Here is a 22,311-nt window from a genome sequence, read left to right as displayed (position 1 = left end):
GTATTTTGAAGACAGAGCCCACTGGGCTTGGTGATGGATTGGATGAGGGACAGAGAAGAGACAACGTTTCTAGTTTCTGGGTTTGGGACTTGAGCAAGTGAGTGGATGGTGGTGTCATATATAGAGATGGGGAAGACTGGAGCAGATCAGGTTTGAGGGTTGGGAATCGATACTTCTCTTTTGGATGTTTTCAGTGTGAGGTCTCAGGGACGCCTTGGTACAGGAGTCTGGGGCTCAAGTGAGAGGTTTGGACCCAAGAAAGACATTTGGGAGTCCTTAATATTTAGCTAAGAGTTCTGAGAATTCTTGGTGACTTGTTCAAAGCTAACAATAGGCTAGAACAGAAACGGGGGATGGGGGTGGGGATAAATGCCTCCCTCCCTGCCTCCAAAACAAATACCCTTGCCCTCCACTTGAATGCCCTTGACCTGTCTCAGTGAAGACTTACTCTCGGGGGAGATGCAAAATAAAACTATCAGGTATGCCTTTTTAATAGTTAGAAAGGTGAAGATCAAAAGGTTGGAAAACACTGTTAGCAAAGATGTGGGGAAACAGCACCCTCATATATTGTTCATGCGAATGTAAGTTTGCCCATCCCTGATGGAGGGCAATTTAGCAGGTTCTATCAAAATGAGAAAGACACAAACACTTTGACCCAACAATTCCACTTTTAGGAAATTATCCTACAGATATACTCACACATATTCACAGAAATGCATGTACCAGGATATTTATTGCCGCAATGTTTGTGATAGCAAAAGATTGGAAAAAATATCCATCAACGAGACTGTTCAAATAAATTAAAATGCACTCTTACAATGGCATATATGCAGCCATTAAAACAAAGGAAGCTCTTGATGTTTTTATTTACTATTTTTTAATTGAGATGAAATTCACATAACATTAACTTCACTATTTTAACCATTTTAAAGTGTAAAATGCAGTGTCTTTATGTTTCTTTTTTTTCACATTTTTATTGGAGTATAATTGCTTTACAATGGTGTCTTAGTTTCTGATTTATAACAAAGTGAATCAGTTATACATACACATATGTCCCCATATCTCTTCCCTCTTGCCTCTCCCTCCCTCCCACCCTCCCTATCCCACCCCTCTAGGTGGTCACAAAGCACCGAGCTGATCTCCCCATGCGATGCAGCTGCTTTCCGCTAGCTATCTATTTTACATTTGGTAGTGTATATGTGTCAATGCTACTCTCTCACTTCGTCCCAGCTTACCCTTCTCCCTCCCCGTGTCCTCAAGTCCATTCTCTATGTCTGCGTCTTTATTCCTGTCCTGCCCCTAGGTTCATCAGAACCTTTTTTTTTTTTTTTTAGATTCCATATATATGTGTTAGCATACGGTATTTGTTTTTCTCTTTCTGACTTACTTCACTCCGTATGACAGACTCTAGGTCCATCACCTCACTACAAATAACTCAGTTTCATTTCTTTTTATGGCTGAGTAATATTCCATTGTATATATGTGCCACATCTTCTTTATCCATTCAGCTGTCGATGGACACTCAGGTTGCTTCCATATCCTGGCTATTGTAAATAGTGCTGCAGTGAACATTGTGGTACATGACTCTTTTTGAATTGTGGTTTTCTCAGGGTGTCTTTATGTTTTTATGTGAAACACTGTCCAAGATATATTGGTAAGTGCCTACCCTCACTCACCTTCGGTTCCCACTTCTGCTGGTGATAGTGGGAGGGACTTTTTCCAATGGGTATCTTTGAAAAGCCTCCATGACCCAGGACGCTGAGAGGGTTTGTTGCTAGGGAAAGGTGGCGGTAATATATTAATCAGTGGTTCTCAGACTGCTGCACATTAGTGTCACCTGGGGAGATTTTTAAAATGCCCTTGCCCAGGCCCCACCTCTAGAGATTTTTGATTTAATTAGTCAGGAGTGGGGCCTGGGCATGATTTTTTCAATTGAGGTGTAATTAGCACATGGTAAACTGCATAGGTCTTTTTTTAAAATTTATTTTAATTTATTTATTTTTGGCTGTGTTGGGTCTTCTTTGCTGCGTGCAGGCTTTCTCTAGTTGCGGCGAGCGGGGGCTACTCTTCGTTGTGGTGTGCCGGCTTCTCATTGCGGTGGCTTCTCTTGATGTGGAGCACGGGCTCTAGGCGCAAGGGCTTCAGTAGTTGCAGCATGCAGGCTCAGTAGTTGCGGCACACGGGCTCTAGGGCACGTGGGCTTCAGTAGTTGTGACGTGTGGGCTCAGTAGTTGTGGCTCGCAGGCTCTAGAGTGCAGGCTCAGTAGTTGTGGTGCATGGGCTTAGTTGCTCCGTGGCATGTGGGATCTTCCTGGACCAGGGATCGAACCCGTGTCCCCTGCATTGGCAGGCGGATTCTTAACCACTGCGCCACCAGGGAAGTCCCCAATCATTTTCTTGTTGATTTGTAGGAACTCTGTATATATTCTGGATACTAATCCTTTGTCAGATACATGTATTGCAAATATAATCACTGTTTAAAAGATCCCCAGTGATTCTAACATGAATCTAGGGTTGAGAACTCCTGGTACACTAAAGATCAGCCCCAGAGGCTCCCTACTTTTATGGGTCTCCAAATCTGCCCCCTGGCAACTACGCCTGAGGACTGGTTCTTCAATCTATGTGAACGTCCAGGTCTGTGAGGATTTTAGGAGTGAGGGGTGCCTTGTCAATCTTCCTCCTGTGGATCTGTCTGGCTTCTTGGACAGGTCTATTCATCTGAATTGTTCTCTTATCCTCTGATATGAGACCTTGGGTAAGTGTTTTCTTGTCTCCACCCTAAAATTTTCCTCATGTGAAACTTGACCTTATTGCTTGACCCATTCTTACCACCTTGAGATGGTGTGTGTCAAAGGGACAAAGATAAGTTTTCTCCTGAATGGAGCAAGCTATATCCCAGGCACAGAAGGAGTGTGAATTTCTGTATCTCCTCTCAGCCATCATCCTCAGTCTGCCTACCTGCTCACTGATAGGGAGACTCACTTTCTAGTAGCCTCGGCAACCATTCACCAAGGGGCTGAGAGTTGATAGCCTGGTCCTGGTCTCTTTGAATCTGCTGTGTACTTGCTTCATGACCTTGCGTAATGCAATTAACCTCCCTGAGTTTTGATATCCGTGGCTGGTGAAGGAGAACTGTCATTTCTTGCTTGTTGTAGGGGAAATGGCTGGCATAAAGTAGGTGCTCACAGAGCCATTAGTTCCCTCAGAAGGGGAGCTGGGAAAGCTTGGCTCTAGGAGCAGTGCAGCTGGGCTGTGAGAGGAGCTCTCTGCTTGGGGATTTGCCATGCCCTCAACATGCCCTGGTGTCATGTATCTGCCCCTTCCCTCCACACCTTCAGAGGCCTAGACTGGCCAAGGTCCCTCCTGCTGTGTTGTCCTCGCCCTGCCCTTCTTGGCTAATTTGAACAAAGCATCCCACGAGGGCCCCTAGGCTCTTTAAGCTCAGAGCAGATGGCTGGGAAGCCAGTTCTTTGGGACATACAGTTCCTGACTCAGATCTGGGCAGGGGGCCAAGGCCTTCGAAGGGCTGGAGAAAAACGTAACCCTCATCCCCCACACGAGAGCTTGTAGTTTTTACTGTCTGTCTCTTTTAGTGCCAAAGAAGAAAGAAAAAGGACCACAGAGGTTAAGATTAAGTCCCCCCAACCCGACACCTCCAGGAATCCCTTCTTGGGCTTCCAGGGTGGAGCCTTGATTCCAGCTTTTGGGAGAGGCACCCATCCGTGTAGGGAGGGTTTCTCTGCTGCTTCAGGGGGTTGAGGAAGCTGAAAAGGAACTCACAGGGAGCTCCCAGAAATGCCCTTGACCTGGGGAACAAGTGGGTACAGGACATCCAGAGACTCTACAACTCTTGGACCTGGCTAGAGCCCATCCATCTCACAGCCAAGCATGCATGACTTTGTCCCTGCCCAAGATTTGGGAAAGGAATAGAAAAGAAAAGTCTTGTTCCTGGGTGTAACTCAGATTCCTTTACGCTATTTCCAGGCCCCTCTTGAAGCAGGTTCAAGAGGGAAACAGGGCAATGACGGCAAGAGGAGTGGTTGGGATGGGCATGCTTGGACCTCCCCTCTTCCCTGGTTCCTGGTCCCTATTATTGTTTTGGATATATCAATCCCACCCACAGCCTCATTCAAGCTCACTAACATGGTGCCCATTGCTCTCCTTTAGGATTAGTGAATTGACAATTCATCCATCCATCCCTCCAACAAATATTTACTTATCAGCTACTACGTGTAGGTACTTGCTAAGCTCTGTGAAGCTGTAACTGTGCAAAAGACAGATCTGTCCTTCACACAGCTCACATGAACATGGGGGAGCAAGAGAGGTAATCAGGCAGCCACATTCCATGGACTAAATCTAAAGATAAAGGCAAGGTGTGTCACATTGCATCACAGAGGACCACTGCTGAGAAGGATCATGGAAGGTCTCTGGAAGGAGGGAGACCTGAGAGCCAAGGAGTGGATTAGGGGATAGTGAGACAAAAAGGAAAGTCCAGACAGAGGAAACAGCACGTGAGAGGGCCTAGAGGCAAGATTTGAGTAAGTGGAGGTGGTTCAGTTTGAGACGATCATGGGGTGTGTGTGTGTGTGTGTGTGTGTGTGTGTGTGTGTGTGTGTGTGTGTGTGTGTAGGGGCCGTGAAGAAGTGAGACATAAGGTGGGAGAAGCAGTCAGGTGCCAGATCAGGGAGGCTTTGTAAGCCATGGTGAGAAGGCAGGATTTGATTTTGAGGGCAAAGAGGTGGCTTTGAAGGGTTTAGACTGGCCCATGACATGATCAGATTGGTGTTTTTGCAAGATCACTCTGGTTTCTGGTGCGGAGACAATGAGGCACAGGCACAAATATAAAAGCTGGAAGAAAGTCAGGAGGCTATTGCAGTGAGCCAGGCTAGAGATAATGGTGGCATAGACCAGAATGGTGGCAGTGGAGATTGGCAGTGGCAGTTGGATTTGAGATATATTTTGGAGGTAGAGGCAACAGGACTTATTGGTAGATTGGAAAGATGCCTCCCAGTTTCTGACTTGAACAATTGGGGGATTGGTAGTGCTGTTCATGGAGACAGGGAATATTGAGGGAACAGGTGTAGGGGAAGGTAGGAAATGAAGTCAGTGTCATGTTGAGTTCGAGCTTCCAGGAAGACATGGCCTGTAGCCATCTGGCCATATAGGTCTGAAACTCAGGAGAGAGGATGAGGTTACAGACAGAATTGTTTTGTTTTTTTTTTTTAATATATTTATTTATTTATTTATTTTTGGCTGTGTTGGGTCTTCGTTGCGGTGCGTGGGCTTCTCATTGCGGTGGCTTCTCTTGTTGCGGAGCACAGGCTCTAGGCACATGGGCTTCAGTAGTTGCAGCACGCAGGCTCAGTAGTTGTGTCTCATGGGCTCTAGAGCACAGGCTCCGTAGTTGTGGCACGTGGGCTTAGTTGCTCAATGGCATGTGGGATCTTCCCGGACCAGGGCTCGAACCCGTGTCCCCTGCATTGACAGGCGGATTCTTAACCACTGCGCCACCAGGGAAGTCCGACAGAATTGTTATGTGTTGGGAGTGGATGAGGTAGCCCAAGGAGAGTGGAGGATGCCATGTTTTCTACAGCAGCACTGTCCTTCCTGTCAAAGGATTCCCTCCCCTTTGGTGCCTGCTTCAGCCCAAACCCTAGGAGACAGTTTAGAAGGCACTCATCAGACTTTGCAATTTAGTGCAAAGACCCTGTGGATAATCCTAACTCCTGGCTCCCTCTTTCCTCTCAGTTCCTGTCATTTCCACAGCATCTCAGGCTGACTTGTTTCCAATAAGAATTTATCCAGCCCCGAGGCTTCCCTGGTGGCACAGTGGTTAAGAATCCACCTGCCAATGCAGGGGGCACGGGTTCAAACCCTGGTCCAGGAAGATCCCACATGCCGTGGAGCAACTAAGCCTGTGTGCCACAACTACTGAGCCCGTGTGCCACAACTACTGAAGCCTGCGCGCCTAGAGCCCGTGCTCCGCAACAAGAGAAGCCACTGCAATGAGAAGCCCGCGCACCGCAAAGAAGAGTAGACCCCACTCGCCACAGCTAGAGAATGCCCGCGTGCAGCAGTGAAGACCCAATGCAGCCAAAAATAAAATAAATAAAATATATAAATTTTTTTTATAGAGGAGCTTGTTAACCCAGTGAATTTCTTTTTTTTTTAAGCAGATATTCATTTTTAGTTATTTATTTATTTATTTTTGGCTGTGTTGAGTCTTCGTTTCTGTGCGGGGGCTTTCTCCAGTTGCGGCAAGCGGGGGCCACTCTTCATCGCGGTGCGCGGGCCTCTCACTATCGTGGCCTCTCTTGTTGCGGAGCACAGGCTCCAGACGCACAGGCTCAGTAGTTGTGGCTCACGGGCCTAGTTGCTCCGCGGCATGTGGGATCTTCCCAGACCAGGGCTCGAACCCGTGTACCCTCCATCGGCAGGCAGATTCTCAACCACTGCGCCACCAGGGAAGCCCCCAAAATATGTAAATTTAATTTAAAAAAAGAAAAGAATTTATCCAGCCCTGGGGCCAGGCCAGCTGCCATTCTTAGGAAATTTGGTTTCCGGCTCCCCCTGCTGGCGGAGCTGGAGATGACTCACCTCCTCCGAGCACCTTCCCTCCTGCTTCCCCTGGAACAGACGCCTCTCACCCTCAAAAGAGGGAATTAAGACCTCAGTCTCAGTCCCCTTCTCCACCTGCCAACAAAACCTCCATCCACTTTAGAACCTTAGCTAGAAATAGGGGAGGAAAGCCTAATTAGGTATCTGGGAATCACAAATTAAATTCTTTCTGTTTCCAAATCACTTTCTTCTTTTTTATGCCCCCAACCCACTCTTGGTCTCCTTGCCCATGAAGACTTCATCTGGTTATTTTTACCTATCTATCTCTAAAAATACTCTCTCCCATTCTCAGTCCCCAAGAGCAGCATTTTGCTGACACCAAGTTGGCTTCCCTCCTCCTCAAATGCAGGGAAGCCGAGGTCTGTACTGGAAAGAGCACTTGGCTGGGAGTCAAGGAACTTAGGTCTGAATCCCATTTCTGCCACTGATTCAGGGTGTAACCTCAGACAAGCCACATCCTTCTTTCCCAGTGGCAGTTCCCTCACCTGTGACATTGCACTGGACTCCAGAAAACGGTTCCAACTTTAGCATTCTAGGCTTTGCTCCAATCACCTTATCCTTTTCAATTCTTCCCATGCATCAAGCTTTCTCCTGTCACAGGGTTTTTAGTAATGCTCTTCCCTCTTCCTGAAATGCTCTTCCCTTCCCTTTTTATTTATTTTTTGTTTAATTAACTCCTCTTTATCCTTCAGCTCTCAGCTCAAATACTACTTTCTCAGAGAAACCTTTCCCAGCCCTTCCAGACTGGGTCAGGTACCTCATCAGATGCTCTCAGAACTCCCTGGAGTTTTCCTGCTTACAAACCTCACCGTGGTCTGTAATTTTCCACATGCTTGCGTGATCATTGTTTCAAGTGTACCCAACCCCCAGCCCCCAATCAAAATTTAAACTCCTTGATAGCAAGAATCTGTCTGTCTGCTTTGCTCACCACTGTTCCCCAGCACCCATATCCTTGCCTGGCCAACTTGTAAAGGCTTAACATATATTTATTAAATAAATGAATAATAGAAGAATGAATCCTTCTTTTCACCTATCAGCTGCTTTCTATATCTAACTAGCATTGTATTTAAGAGCAAAAAGTCAAAAGCCAGGCTGCTTGTGTTTGAAACTCAGCGTTACCACTCACAAGCTGTGTAAACTTGTAAAACTTATTCAGTCTTTCTTGTGCCTCAGTTTCCTTATCTATAAAGGGATTTTAATAATGGTATACACTACCTAACAAGGTTGTCGTGAGGATTAAAAGAGTTAATATATGTAAAGCGCATACAACAAGGCCTGGCACTCAAGTGCTCTATTAGTAATAGTTATTGTTCTTTTTTATTTTTTTTAATTTATTTATTTAATTTATTTATTTTTTGGCTGCGTTGGGTCTTTGTTGCTGTGTGCAGGCTTTCTCTAGTTGCAGCGAGTGGGGGCTACTCTTTGTTGTGGTGCGTGGGCTTCTCATTGCGGTGGCTTCTCGTTGCGGAGCACAGGCTTCAGTAGTTGTGGCACGTGGGTCCAGTAGTTGTGGCGCACGGGCTTAGTTGCTCCGCGGCATGTGGGATCTTCCCGGACCAGGGCTCGAACCCGTGTCCCCTGCATTGGCAGGCAGATTCTCAACCACTGCGCCACCAGGGAAGCCCTATTTCATTTTTTTTTAAAGCTTGATGGTATTCACATTGCTTAATTTGTGTCATGCTTTATTTATTTATTTTATTTCTTTATTTATGGCTGTGTTGGGTCTTCGTTTCTGCACGAGGGCTTTCTCTAGCTGTGGCAAGCGGGGGCCACTCTTCATCGCGGTGCGTGGGCCTCTCACTATCATGGCCTCTCTTGTTGCAGAGCACAGGCTCCAGACGCACAGGCTCAGTAATCGTGGCTCATGGGCCCAGCTGCTCTGCAGCATGTGGGATCTTCCCAGACCAGGGCTCGAACCTGTGTGCCCTGCATTGGCAGGCAGATTCTCAACCACTGCGCCACCAGGGAAGCCCCTATTTTTAGTTTTTTAAGGAACTGCCATACTGTTCTCCATAGTGGCTGCATCAATTTACATTCCCACCAACAGTGCAAGAGGGTTCCCTTTTCTCCATGTCCTCTCTAGCATTTGTTGTTTGTAGATTTTCTGATGATGCCCATTCTAACTGGTGTGAGGTGATACCTCATTGTAATTTTGATTTGCATTTCTCTAATAATTAGTGATGTTGAGCAGCTTTTCATGTGCTTCTTGGCCATCTGTATGTCTTCTTTGGAGAAGTGTCTATTTAGGTCTTCTGCCCATTTTTTGATTGGGTTGTTTGTTTTTTTAATATTGAGCTGCATGAGCTGTTTATATATTTTGGAGATTAATCCTTTGTCCGTTGATTCATTTGCAAAATTTTCTTCCATTCTGAGGGTTGTCTTTTCATCTTTTTTGTAGTTTCCTTTGCTTTGCAAAAGCTTTTAAGTTTCATTAGGTCCCATTTGTTTATTTTTGTTTTTATTTCCATTACTCTAGGAGGTGGATCAAAAAAGATTTTGCTGTGATTTATGTCAAAGAGTGTTCTTCCTATGTTTTTCTCTAAGAGTTTTATAGTGTCCAGTCTTACATTTAGCTCTCTAATCCTTTTTTTTTTAAATTATTTATTTATTTATTTATTTATTTTTGGCTGTGTTGGGTCTTCGTTTCTGTGCGTGGGCTTTCTCAAGTTGTGGCAAGCGGGGGCCACTCTTCATCGTGGTGTGCGGGCCTCTCACTGCCGTGGCCTCCTTGTTGAGGAGCACAAGCTCCAGACGCGCGGGCTCAGTAGTTGTGGCTCACAGGCCCAGTTGCTCCGCAGCATGTGGGATCTTCCCAGACCAGGGCTCGAACCCGTGTCCCCTGCATTGGCAGGCAGACTCTCAACCACTGCACCACCAGGGAAGCCCTCTAATCCTTTTTGAGTTTATTTTTGTGTATGCTGTTAGGGAGTGTTCTAATTTCATTCTTTTAATGTAGCTGTCCAGTTTTCCCAGCACCACTTATTGAAGAGACTGTCTTTTCTCCACTGTATATCCTTGCCTCGTTTGTCATAGATTAGTTGACCATAGGTGCGTGGGTTTATCTCTGGGCTTTCTATCCTGTTCCATTGATCTATATCTCTGTTTTTGTGCCAGTACCATATTGTCTTTTTTTTCTTTAATTAATTAATTTATTTTATTTATTTAGTTTTGGCTGTGTTGGGTCTTCTTCATTGCTGCGCGTGGGCTTTCTCTAGTTGCGGCGAGTTGGGGCTACTCTTCGTTGTGGTGCGCAGGCTTCTCATTGCGGTGGCTTCTCTTGTTGCAGAGCATGGGCTCTAGGTGCACGGGCTTCCATAGTTGTGGCTCACGGGATCAGTAGTTGTGGCTCGCAGGCTCTAGAGCACAGGCTCAGTAGTTGCGGTGCATGCGTTTAGTTGCTCCACAGCATGCGGGATATTCCCGGACCAGGGCTCAAACCCGTGTCCCCTGCATTGGCAGGTGGATTCTTAACCACTGCGCCACCAAGGAAGCCCTACCATATTGTCTTGATTACTGTACCTTTGTAGTATAGTCTGAAGTCAGGGAGTCTGATTCCTCCAGCTCCGTTTTGTTCCCTCAAGGCTACTTTGGCTATTCGGGGTCTTTTGTGTCTCCATATAAATTTTAAGATTTTTTTGTTCTAGTTCTGTAAAAAATGCCACTGGTAATTTGATAGGGATTGCACTGAATCTGTAGATTGCTTTGGGTAGTATAGTCATTTTCACAATATTGATTCTTCCAATGCAAGAACATGGTATATCTCTCCATCTGTTTGTGTTATCTTTGATTTCTTTCATCAGTGTCTTATAGTTTTCTGAGTACAGGTCTTTTACCTCCTTAGGTAGGTTTATTCCTAGGTACTTTATTCTTTTTGTTGCAATGGTGAATGGGATTGTTTCCTTAATTTCTCTTTCTGATCTTTCATTGTTAGTGTATAGGAATGCCAGAGATTTCTGTGCATTAATTTTGAATCCTGCAACTTTACCAAATTCATTGTTTAGCTCTAGTAGTTTTCTGGTGGCATCTTTAGGATTCTCTATGTATAGTTTCATATCATCTGCAAACAGTGACAGTTTTACTTCTTCTTTTCCAATTTGTATTCCTTTTATTTCTTTTCCTTCTCTGATTGCCGTGGCTAGGACTTCCAAAACTATGTTGAATAATAGTGGCGAGAGTGGACATCCTTGTCTCATTCCTGATCTTAGAGGAAATGCTTTCAGTTTTTCACCATTGAGAATGATGTTTGCTGTGGGTTTGTTGCATATGGCCTTTATTATGTTGAGGTAGGTTCCCTCTATGCCCACTTTCTGGAGAGTTTTTTATCATAAATGGGTGTTGAATTTTATCAAAAGCTTTTTCTGCATCTATTGAGATGATCATATGGTTTTTATTCTTCAGTATGAGTGGTAACTCTTATTTTGATCTTCTTTTCATTCTCTCCATTTATCCACTCTAAATCCTCCCCAACCTCTCTCTTATTTTCAGCCTGTGAATGTGTGTGACCATTTACAGAGGAGGACTAGGAGTCCTGCGTGGCAAGTTTCCTAGGTCATTGGCACCCTGTGGTGGGAGCTGGCACTCCAGAAGGCACTGAGAAGGGCCCAAAGGAAGCAGCTACTGCAGGACTGAGGGGGAGGGAAGGAGAGCTGGAGGACTTTGTGTTTACAGAGGGGGAGTCCTGTGGCTGTGTGAAAATGGCACTGAGAAAAATCCAGTAGCCTAAGGGCAGGCAAGCAGGAGAGTTGGTCCTTTTATCTAATGATCAGGGTCTTTGGAGATCACTGTCCCAGGGTAACAGACCGGGAGTAGCATGGCTCCTGAGGGCATTCCTTTTAGCTTTTCTCCAAAGCCAAGATAGCGGCAGCGGCCTAAGGCAGCAATCAGGGTTCTGCTTTGCTTCATCCTGGGTTCTCAACAATTCCAAGGGTATGAGTGATGATGGCAGACACTGAGCCAAAGCACAACTAGAGATGGCCTTCCTCAGACTCAAGATAAAGATTTTTGTGCTCCTATCTCTCTTTTCTTTTCAATGGAATTCTCTCCACCAGCCCTTTTTCTCACCACACTCATCCTTTGGGTACCCAGGGCACCTATACACTTGACTCCCTACCCCCCATCCCCAATTCAAACTTGCCTCCAGGAGAAGAAGTGATTCAAACACTTCAGCAGGGTAAACAAGCTCCTTCACAAACTGGCTTCCAACTACCCCTGAAACCTCATTTCCCACCACTCCCCTCTTCTATGCAGCAATAGGCAGTGTGACACTGTGAATGAGCACAGATTTGTGTTCACATAGACTTGGTATGGAATTCTGGCCCTACCATTTCCCAGCTTTGGAACCTTAGGCCAAGTCACTTTATTTCTCTGAGCCTCAATTTTCACATCTGAAAAATGGGGATAGTAGTGGTATACTAAAAACCCTCTTAACAGAGGGCCTAAAGTCACATGAACATATGACTTAAAGTCATATAAACCAGGAAAGTAGACCACCTTCTTTAAGTTCCCTTTTTTTTTTTTTAAAGTATTTGGTTATTTATTTATTTATTTATTTATGGCTGTGTTGGGTCTTCGTTTCTGTGAGAGGGCTTTCTCTAGTTGTGGCAAGCGGGGGCCACTCTTCATCGCGGTGCGCGGGCCTCTCACTATCGTGGCCTCTCTTGTTGCAGAGCACAGGCTCCAGACGCTCAGGCTCAGTAGTTGGGGCTCACGGGCCCAGTTGCTCCGCGGCATGTGGGATCTTCCCAGACCAGGGCTCGAACCCGTGTCCCCTGCATTGGCAGGCAGATTCTCAACCACTGTGCCACCAGGGAAGCCCTAAGTTCCCTTTTTAACTCTGGTTGCTGGTAGCTTGTCAGCTCCATATTCCTTACCAGGACCTCCTGTTTTAAGATAACTCACACAAGTGGTTACTATGGTGCCTGGCCAGGGCGGGTGGTTTCAGTCGGTGTTTCCCTTAACACTAACGTTCTACGAAATTTACAAAAAGCTTAAAATCTTCTGGATATGTGGTAGGCATATGACTGGGTCAATAGGTGAGTTTTCAAATACTGAATGTTAATTAGTGCCTCGAGAAATCATAATGTCCATGTTCTTGCCAGTATGTGAAAAAGGACAATTTTTGTTGGCTCACAAACCTATTTAGCATTGCCCAAGGAAGCCACTTAAACTCAGTCACCACATTACCTGAAGCCCTGAGCTCTGCCTTTGAAAATATGACTGCATCTCATTTGGAGCTTCTGAAGAAATGGTGGTGACCATACACAACAGCACTATTTATTTCGCAAATGAGACTTTTGGCTTAATTTTTTTTTAACATCTTTATTGGAGTAGAATTACTTTACAATGGTGTGTTAGTTTCTGCTTTATAACAAAGTGAATCAGTTATACATATACACATGTTCCCATCCATATCTCTTCCCTCTTGCATCTCCCTCCCTCCCTATCCCACCCCTCTAGGTGGTCACAATGAAGACTCTTCTTTACTGTGAGTTTAAATCACGAGGACTATGCCTCCTAGGGTGTATGAATTCAAAGCACGCTCGGTACCAGACGTTGGCGAGCAGGGAAGGGAGGATATTTGGGGATCCAGGCTGTGGAGGAAGTTTCTAAGGGCCACTAAAACGACTGAGATCATATCAGGCGGTCTACTCCACTCACAAGGATATCACACGCACACAAAAATTCGCCGCAGCGTGGTTTGGACTAGAGTGAAAACGCAACAGGCGACAAGAGGACAGAACCCACCCCCCGCCACGGGGTCAGCCACCGCCTCTACACCCCCCTAGCGCGCGTAGGCGCATGCGCGCGACCTTCGTGGGCGGGGCTCAGGCGGCGGCGCCGGAGCGCGGTGCAGGGGATTGGCCGGCCGCTACACTGTCCGTTGGCCCTGCCCCGCCTCCACGCGCAAGGCTCATGCGCAGGGCGGGAGCGAGGGAAGTTCAATCCGCGGTCGAGATACACGGAGCCCAATCTGAGGGTCATGGAGGCGTCCCGAGGGTTTGCGGAAGCTGGGGCCTTAAGCCCAGAGCAGGCTGCCCGTTACCTGAGGTACATTTGGGTCGCTGGGCGGGTCTAGTTCACAGGCCCTGGCCGGGAGTGGGTGTGGGGGTGGGGTCCCTTGGACCCTCCCAGGGGCCCAACGGTTGAGGTGGAGCCGTATGAGATGCGCGCCCGTGTTCTGGGAGGAGGCGTGGGAATCTCCCCAGATTTCTAAAGCCTGGGGAGCCCCCGATGCCCCGGGTCAAATAACTCTCCAGTATGAACTCCTTAAGAGCCAGAACTTCAATCGATCCAGGCTTTTTCGGGTCTACAGCTTTCAAAATCACCATTTAGTTTTAACCATCTTTATTGGAGTATAATTGCTTTACAATGGAGTGTTAGTTTCTGCTTTATAACAAAGTGAAGCAGCTATATATACATATATCCCCATATCTCCTCCCTCTTGCGTCTGCCTCCCACCCTCCCTATCCCACCCCTCTAGGTGGACACAAAGCACCTAGCTTATCTACCTGTGCTATGTGGCTGCTTCCTACTAGCTATCTGTTTTACGTTTGGTAGTGTATATATGTCCATGCCATTCTCTCACTTCATCCCAGCTTACCCTTCCCCCTCCCCATGTCCTCAAGTCCATTCTCTACATCTGGGTCTTTATTCCTGCCCTGCCCCTAGGTTCTTCAGAATCTTTTTTTTTTTAAGATTCCATATATATGTGTTAGCATACGGAATTTGTTTTTCTTTTTCTGACTTACTTCACTCTGTATGACAGACTCTAGGACCATCCACCTCACTACAAATAACTCAATTTCGTTTCTTTTTATGGCTGAGTAATATTCCATTGTATATATGTGCCACATCTTCTTTATCCATTCATCTGTCGATGGACACTTAGGTTGCTTCCATGTCCTGGCTATTGTAAATAGAGCTGCAGTGAACACTGTGGTACATGACTCTTTTTGAATTATGGTTTTCTCAGGGTATATGCCCAGTAGTGGGATTGCTGGGTCATATGGTAGTTCTATTTTTAGTTTTTTAAGGAACCTCCATACTGTTCTCCATAGTGGCTGTATCACAAAATCACCATTTTGAAATCCATTTTCTTTTAATAAATAAAGATTGGTAATGCCTTATGATATTATTCTTACTAAATTTAAATATTTTCTATTCTATTTTACGTTTATAATTTAATGTATACATTTTCAGTCAAGGTTCAACACTCATCTTTCTCTTTGGAACTAGCTTTTTAAAATTATTTAAATATATATTAATATATTAAAGATTTAAAATTCTTGTTATATATGGTAAAATATTTTCCTTTTGTAGTTTTTCAATGATTTTTGTGTATGCTGTGCTTTAATATACAAAAATAAGCATTAATTTTAAGATACCCCCCCTACAAAAGCCTTTCGTGGGTTTTTCCAGTCTACCAAGCCCCAGGCCTAGGGGATACAGAGAGGAGTGAAACACTGTCCTTGCCCCCAAATTGCTTATAATCTAGTCGTGGAAAGGGATAGGTAGACCATAAGTGCTATATTGTTTGATAAGTGCTGTAAGAGGTACAATGTGCAAGGCATACTACAGGAGGGAATGGCCAACTACAAGGATCAGTGAGTAAGGGAAGGGCTCACAAGAGGAGACATTGGTGTTGAGAAACGAATAAACATTCACCAGATGGCTAAGGGTGGAGGACATGGTGATGTGGGAATGAGCATTTAAAATTTTCTTTAAATTATTATAAAATACAACGTAAAATTTACCATCTTAATCATTATTTTTTTAAAATTTATTTTTTATTGAAGTGTTTTTATTTACAATGTTGTGTTAGTTTCTGGTATATAGCAAAGTGATTCATTTTTACTTATATATATTCTTTAAAATTAAAAAAATCTTTTTAAATTGAAGTATAGTTGATTTACAGTATCGTGTTAGTTTCAGGTATACTTTTTCATATTCTTTTTCATTATGGTTTATTACAGGATATTGAGTATAGTTCCCTGTGCTATACAGTAGGACCTTGTTGTTTATCCATTCTATATATAATAGTTCGCATCTGCTAATTCCAAACTCCAAAAATACGGAATGCTTCACGAATTTGCGTGTCATCCTTGCACAGAGGCCATGCTAATCTTCTCTGTATTGTTCCAATTTTAGTATATGTGCTGCCAAAGTGAGCACCCATTTTAACTATTCTTAAGTGTACAGTTCAGTGGTATTAAATACATTAACATTGTTGTTCAACCATTACCATCATCCATCTCCAGAACTCTTTTCATCTTGCAAAACTAAAACTCTATACCTATTAGACAACAATTCCTCATTCCTCTCTCCCCCAGCCCCTGGCAACCACCATTCTACTTCTCTGTGAATTTGACTTCTCTAGGGATCTTATATATAAGTACAATCATACAGTATTTGTCTTTTTGTGACTGGTTTATTTTTTTAATTTTTAAAATAAATTTATTTTTATTTTTGGCTGTGTTGGGTCTTTGTTGCTGTGCACAGGCTTTCTCTAGTTGTGGCGAGCAGGGGCTACTCTTTGTTGCGGTGATCGGGCTTCTCATTGTTGTGCCTTCTCTTGTTGCGGAGCACTGGCTCTAGGTGCGTGGGCTTCAGTAGTTGTGGCATGTGGGTCCAGTAGTTGTGGCTCATGGGCTGTAGAGCGCAGGCTCAGTAGTTGTGGCGCATGGGCTTAGTTTCTCCAAGGCATGGGGGATCTTCCCGGGCCAGGGATCGAACCCATGTCCCCTGCATTGGCAGGTGGATTCTTAACCACTGCGCCACCAGGGAAGCCCATGACTGGTTTATTTTATGTAGCATAATGTCCTCAAGACTCATCCATGTTGTGTCATGTGACAGGATTTCCTTCCTTTTTAAGACTGAATAATGTTCCATTGTATGCATAATGTCACATTTTGTTTATTCATTTATCCGTTGATGGATATTTGGGTTGCTTCCCTCTCTTGACTATTGTGAATAGTGCTGCTGTGAATGTGGGTGTACAGATATCTCTTTGAGATCCTGCTTTCAATTCTTTTGGGTATATATCCAGAAGTGGGATTGCTGGATCTTATGGTAATTCTACTTTTAATTTTTTGAGGAACTGCCATACTGTCTTCTATAGCAGCAGCACCCTTTTACACTCCCACCAACAGTGCCCAAGGGTTCCAGTGTCTTCACATTCTCTCCAACACTTATTTTGTTGTTGTTGTTACTAGCCATCCTAACGATATTGAAGTGGTATTTCATTGGGGTTTTGATTTGCACTTCCCTAATGGTTAGTGATGTTGAGCATCTTTTCATGTGCTTATTGACCATTTGTATATTTTCTTTGGAGAAATATCTATTCAAGTCCTTTGCCCATTTTTTAATTGGGTTGTTTGTTTTGTTGTTGTTGAGTTGTAATTCCTTATATACTCTGTATATTAACTTCTTACCAGATGTATGATTTGCAAATATTTTCTCCCATTCTGTAAGTTGCCTTTTCACTCTGTTGATTGTGTCCTTTGATGCACAGAAGTTTTAAATTTTGTTGTAGTACAAAGAAATCAATTGGAGCAGTGGAATAGTTCCCTCTCCCTTTCCAAAAAAAGAATGTTTTAAGGCTGTTAGAAGACAAAAGGTCTCCTTACAGAGGAGTGAAACACATCTTTGGACTGAGTTACATGACTTCCTTAAAGAAGACTTGGGGAAAACAGAGGGAGGCAGTGTGTGGGGGGTAGAGTGCTGGCTTCAGAGTTGGGCCATTTGGGGTTCAAATTATGACTCTGGCACTTGTTAGCTGGGAGGCCTCAAGTAAGTCCCCTGACTTCTGAGCCTCAATTTTCTCATCTGGAAAATGGGGATAAGGCTTAAGACCTTTAGTCCCCCACCCCGTCCTTTCCCTGAGCAAGCAGCTTGTGCTGATTCCCCAGTGTTGCCGAAAACCTGGCCTCTGTTCACTGCTGCCTAATAGAAACGTGGGAGACAGAGCTTTGGAGGAGTAGCTTTATTACTTCGCCAGGCAAAGGGGGACACAGCAGGCTCCTGCCTCGAAAAACTATGTGTCCTCACCGCCCCCCCAGGAGGATTTGATGAGTTTTATAACAATACTTCCCAAGGTGGGGTTGCTGACAAGATTAGGGTGTGTGTAGGGTCTCCTAATCTTGATGAGCTTCTCTGGTCCTTTTAATCTTGCCTCAGGTGGTTTCTTGGCTGTTTCCCCCCATTGATTAGCAAATGTTTGAATCTGCCCTTTGGAACTCAGGGAAGGTCATGGCGGCTGGAGTCTTGCCTACAAGAAACAGGGGACAAAAAGGCCTCCGTGTCCAGGAGCCTCACGGGCCCTGCTTGGTTTCACGTCCCCCTTTTCTTTGATACTCCTCAGTCTTGAGGAGAACAGATGTTGGATGAGAAAAGGGAACAATCGTTTTGGATAAAGATGTTAATCATGAACTCGGCAGGGGACTCAGTTTTAATCCCCATTTCGGTTTTATGTTTCCCCAGATCTTTTAGGGAACGGGTCAACAACCACTCTGACTACTTCTGCTGAGATGGGGCATAGTCCTGCCTAAATTTTGGGGAATAGATACCAAATTAGAAATATTTGAGTTCCAAGTCCTGGATCTGAGTCTTATATGATTAAGATCTCAATCCCTTGTTCTGCCATTTTGATACAACAGACCAGGTTAGAGGTAAGAGGAGTGATAACTAGAACTTTAGTAGACAGAATACATCTCATTTCCTTAGGAATTCAGGAGAGTATGTCTGAAGCCAGTTGTTTCCAAACCATTCCCTGTAAGGGAGGAAACCCACCAAGGCAATTCCGAAGACCTGGAAATAGGAAACTGACCACATATCTAGCAGTTAGAATTATCGAAAGAGTCAGCATATGAATCTGTAGTTTTGTAGGTAAAAGGTATGAGAAAGGATAAGAAAACAGAACTTTCATCTGGTTGTTGGAACAAATACTTAAGATTTCCCAAAGGGCGAGACATCGACTTCCTGCAGATCTGTTCCTCTGCTGTGGCAGGCTGGGGGCAGGCTGGGTTCATCGGTTTCAGATAATCTTTTTACTCTAGTGTGATATATTCATGGTTTAATTCCATCCAGTTTTAAGGAGGTGTGAATAGTAAGGAGGACATCTTGTATGGCCCCTTCCATTTTTCCTCCTGCTGCCACTCGGGTCCTTGTTTTTCCAAACCTTCAGCAGCACCTGGTCTCCCAGGGATGCTTTGAAGGGATGTAAGGGAACTGCCAGGCAAGGGGGAGACCTGTGGAACATAAACTTATGCATAGCAGTTAACAATTGACCAACCTGTTGTACATACTGTTTAATTTTTTTCTTCCTACATTAGAAATGTTTCTCTTCTTTTTACTCTTAGGAGCTAAGAATGGTTTCCTGTATATAATTTCATAAGGGCTCAATCCTAGCCAGCTTCTTGGGGCCACCAGTATACAGAGGAGAGCAATTGGCAAGGCCTTGTCCCATTTTAGATGAGTTTCCTGTGATTCATCTTCTTAGCTTTTCCTGTAGATTGGGGTGTCCATGCTGAGTGAAGTTTCCATTTTATACCTAAAGCTTTATTTGCTGTTTGTGTTATTTCTGCGACAAAAGCAGATCCATTGCTACTCTGAATAGTAGAGGAAAGGCAGTACGTAGGAATAATGTCCTTAAGAAGTGTTTTTGTCACTTCCAGATGCTTTTCCTATTCTGGCTGGAAAGGCCTCTACTCCACCTTGATACAGGTGTAATCCTCTTAAATCTTTAACCAAAATCTCGTTGAAGAGGGTGGGGGAATTTTTAAATCCTTGTGGCATCCCAGAGTCTGATATAGCTCAGAAAATTCAAGTTCGAAACAATACAGGAATAAATGCATCTGGAATCACATCCACAGTGGTCACCTAGTTTTACCATAGTTACTCTATTTTGACTTTCAAATGCATTCCCCTCTTCAATGTTAAAGGAGATGTACAATGCATGTCCGAAAGGCCACAAAACAGGTCGCTTTTTAAAGTTAAACCATGTATAGGCCAGAGTGACTTCCTCATACTTCAATAAGTGCAGATTTTTTTTTTCTTTCATTTCTCCTTTTGATTGCAAGTCTTTCAATAGAAGACATTGATGATCAAAATATCTATCCCTCGGTGCCAGAGTGATTCAGCTCTTCACCCCAGGTATAGATCATGTCCCTAGGTGCTAGGCCTCCTTTATATTTGCCTAGTTAATCCTCACTGGGGGAAAGCTGATCAGAGCAAAACTGAAGAAGCTCAGAGGTATGTTGAGGAAAGGCTTTATAGGCCATACATTTTATCATTTATGCCCAATTGTCACATAAGCATTGTACATGTGCTTTTAGCAGTAGACCTAAAGCAAACAGTGATACATCATGAATAATTACAGTCTGATAACTTTACTAGGTAATTTTCCTCTTCTCCTAAACATCAGGGCAAAAGTGTGACTAACACAATAACTTCCATAAATACAGACTTTAATTAACAGATCTAGAATTTTATATCTATTGAAACATAATCTTTTTCCCTAAAATCACCCTCATCTCCATTGAACACAGCCAAACCAAGACATTTGCTTTCAAAGTAAGTCTGTAATGTTAAGTAACCAGTGATATTCCAGACCAAAAAAAAGAAAAAACAAAAAACATTATAACCATATTCACCAGTTCACTCAGTAACCAATCCTTTTGTTAACTTTTTATGAAGCCATCAGATTCTCCATTAAGATTTTCTTTTTCTTATCTAGCTCAGCAGTATGATGTGAAATTTATCAGAGACCTGTATTTGTCAAAAGGGGTCCTTCACATAAATCTTCTTGAAGATGAAGCACTTTGCAAAAGCAGAGTACAATAATAACTGTCTATAAATGACAGAAAGACTTTTAAAAAAAAGGGCATGGGCTTCCCTGGTGGCGCAGTGGTTGAGAATCTGCCTGCCAATGCAGGCGACACGGGTTCGAGCCCTGGTCTGGGAAGATCCCACATGCCGCGGAGCGACTAGGCCCGTGAGCCACAATTACTGAGCCTGCGCGTCTGGAGCCTGTGCTCCGCAGCAAGAGAGGCCGCGATAGCAAGAGGCCCGCGCACCGCGATGAAGAGTGGCCCCCGCTTGCCACAACTAGAGAAAGCCCTCGCACAGAAACGAAGATCCAACACAGCCATAAATATATAAATAAAAATTAAAAAAAAAAAAAAAAAAAAAAAAAAAAAAAAAAAAAAAAAAAAAAAAAAAAAAAGGGCATAGTTAAACATCTGATTGCAATGTAATCGGTAAAGAAACTTGGTTACAATAACCGGGATTACATTTAATTTAACTGATTACATCTGATTTAACATACCAAATAATTCTAGTTAAATCTTTCTCTCTGAGATGACTCAGGGGGCCCTCTGAAGCATCTCAAAGTTAGCTGGAGGTCAAAAGAACTTTTAGAAACTGTCAAACAATACTTATTTACTTAACCAAAGTGAAAAGATTTCAACGGCAAATACAGATCACTTAAAGGCAAAGGAACTCACAAGCTGTTATCAAAAGCAGTATTCCAAGAAAACGTTGAAGGGAGAAACCAAATCTGGTCTTGCCTTAGCCCACTCCCAACAAAATCCATTTATCCAACTAGATTTAATCCAATCTTAGAAAATCCTGATCATGCACAACTCTAAAAACATGTGCTTTCTTATGGAGAGTATCTCAGGGTGGCACCAAACACCTTTAGTTTCTCTCTCTGCCAAGGTAAGCCAATATTCACTAACTAATGTTTCAGTATCTTATTTTATTTGTAAATGGCCTACTTATTCAATAAACTTCCATCATTTAACTTAACTCTAAATTTTTAAGCTACAAAGTAGCTGAAGAGATTATTCTTAAGTACACATTCCTGAAACAATTGTTTCTAAAGAGTTTACCCCAAAGCTGTTATCTCACTTGAATTATTTAACCTTGATGACTCTAAAGACATGTCTATATTAATCAAACCAACAAGCTTAAGCCACCTTCAGTAGCAGATATCAATTCAGTACTGAATATTTCCTAGATCATGTGGTCCTAAAATTTATCTTGGCCAATTTTCTAGACATTTAGATTTAGTTTGTAAGAGCTGACTTTCAAGTCAATTAAACAGAGCTCATTTACAAGTTAACTTTTACATAAAGACCGAACCAGAGACCTCAGTTTTCCCCCTTCCACAAAAAAGGCCTTCTTTCCCTGCCTTTTTCTTGAGTCTCAGGAACTAGAGATGGTCTAGATAAGTGTTCCGGAGGGCCCGGGCACAGGGGGAGAGAAATAACAATTCCTTTTCATGGGGGCATAGCTGAAGATCTCCTAGTTTTGTAAAAATACCCTGGGGGGGCCGTTACAAGATTGAATAGAACTCTGGTCATCCATAACAATGAAACAGGAGGGAAGTGGGCAGGGAACAACCTTTGAAAGAATGACATAGTCCAAGGACATGACATAAACTGATTAGAACCAAATGGGTCCAAGATGGCAGGACAAGTGGACTTCCACTAGACCTTAAGCCTCAGTATACGCACATTGTAACACATCAGCAAGTTAAATGACACACCCACAGGCGCCATGACAGTTCCAAGGCCAACCATAAAGATCAAAAAGTGGGCTGTGGCCCAATTCCTGGAAATCCCCACCCTTTCCCCAAAAAGCTGGAATACTCCTCCCACTCATTAGCCTATGAAATTACCCACCCCTATAAAA

General features: G+C 43.8%; 2 protein-coding genes and 1 non-coding gene across 3 annotated transcripts in view; 1 reads left to right on the top strand and 2 right to left on the bottom strand.

Annotated features, from left to right (window-relative positions):
* PIN4 (peptidylprolyl cis/trans isomerase, NIMA-interacting 4) overlaps positions 1 to 22,311 on the bottom strand; it is an 85,892-nt gene that overhangs the window by 10,380 nt on the left and 53,201 nt on the right. The window lies entirely within an intron of this gene.
* Positions 13,548 to 22,311, top strand: part of ERCC6L (ERCC excision repair 6 like, spindle assembly checkpoint helicase) — a 49,816-nt gene continuing 41,052 nt past the window's right edge. The window contains exon 1 of the mRNA XM_036840995.1: positions 13,548 to 13,665. Within this exon, the coding sequence (XP_036696890.1) occupies positions 13,598 to 13,665 (68 nt within the window). The 5' untranslated portion in view covers positions 13,548 to 13,597. The remainder of the gene's footprint in view (positions 13,666 to 22,311) is intronic.
* LOC118889364 lies at positions 15,683 to 15,789 on the bottom strand. Its single transcript, XR_005018500.1, has one exon. It is a non-coding gene; the product is annotated as a U6 spliceosomal RNA (small nuclear RNA).

This window comes from Balaenoptera musculus, chromosome X (genome assembly GCF_009873245.2).
Source record: "Balaenoptera musculus isolate JJ_BM4_2016_0621 chromosome X, mBalMus1.pri.v3, whole genome shotgun sequence".
In the NCBI taxonomy this organism is placed as follows: domain Eukaryota; kingdom Metazoa; phylum Chordata; class Mammalia; order Artiodactyla; family Balaenopteridae; genus Balaenoptera; species Balaenoptera musculus.
The sequence above is the reverse complement of the archived record's forward strand: the minus strand, read 5'-3'. Positions and strand labels throughout refer to the sequence as shown.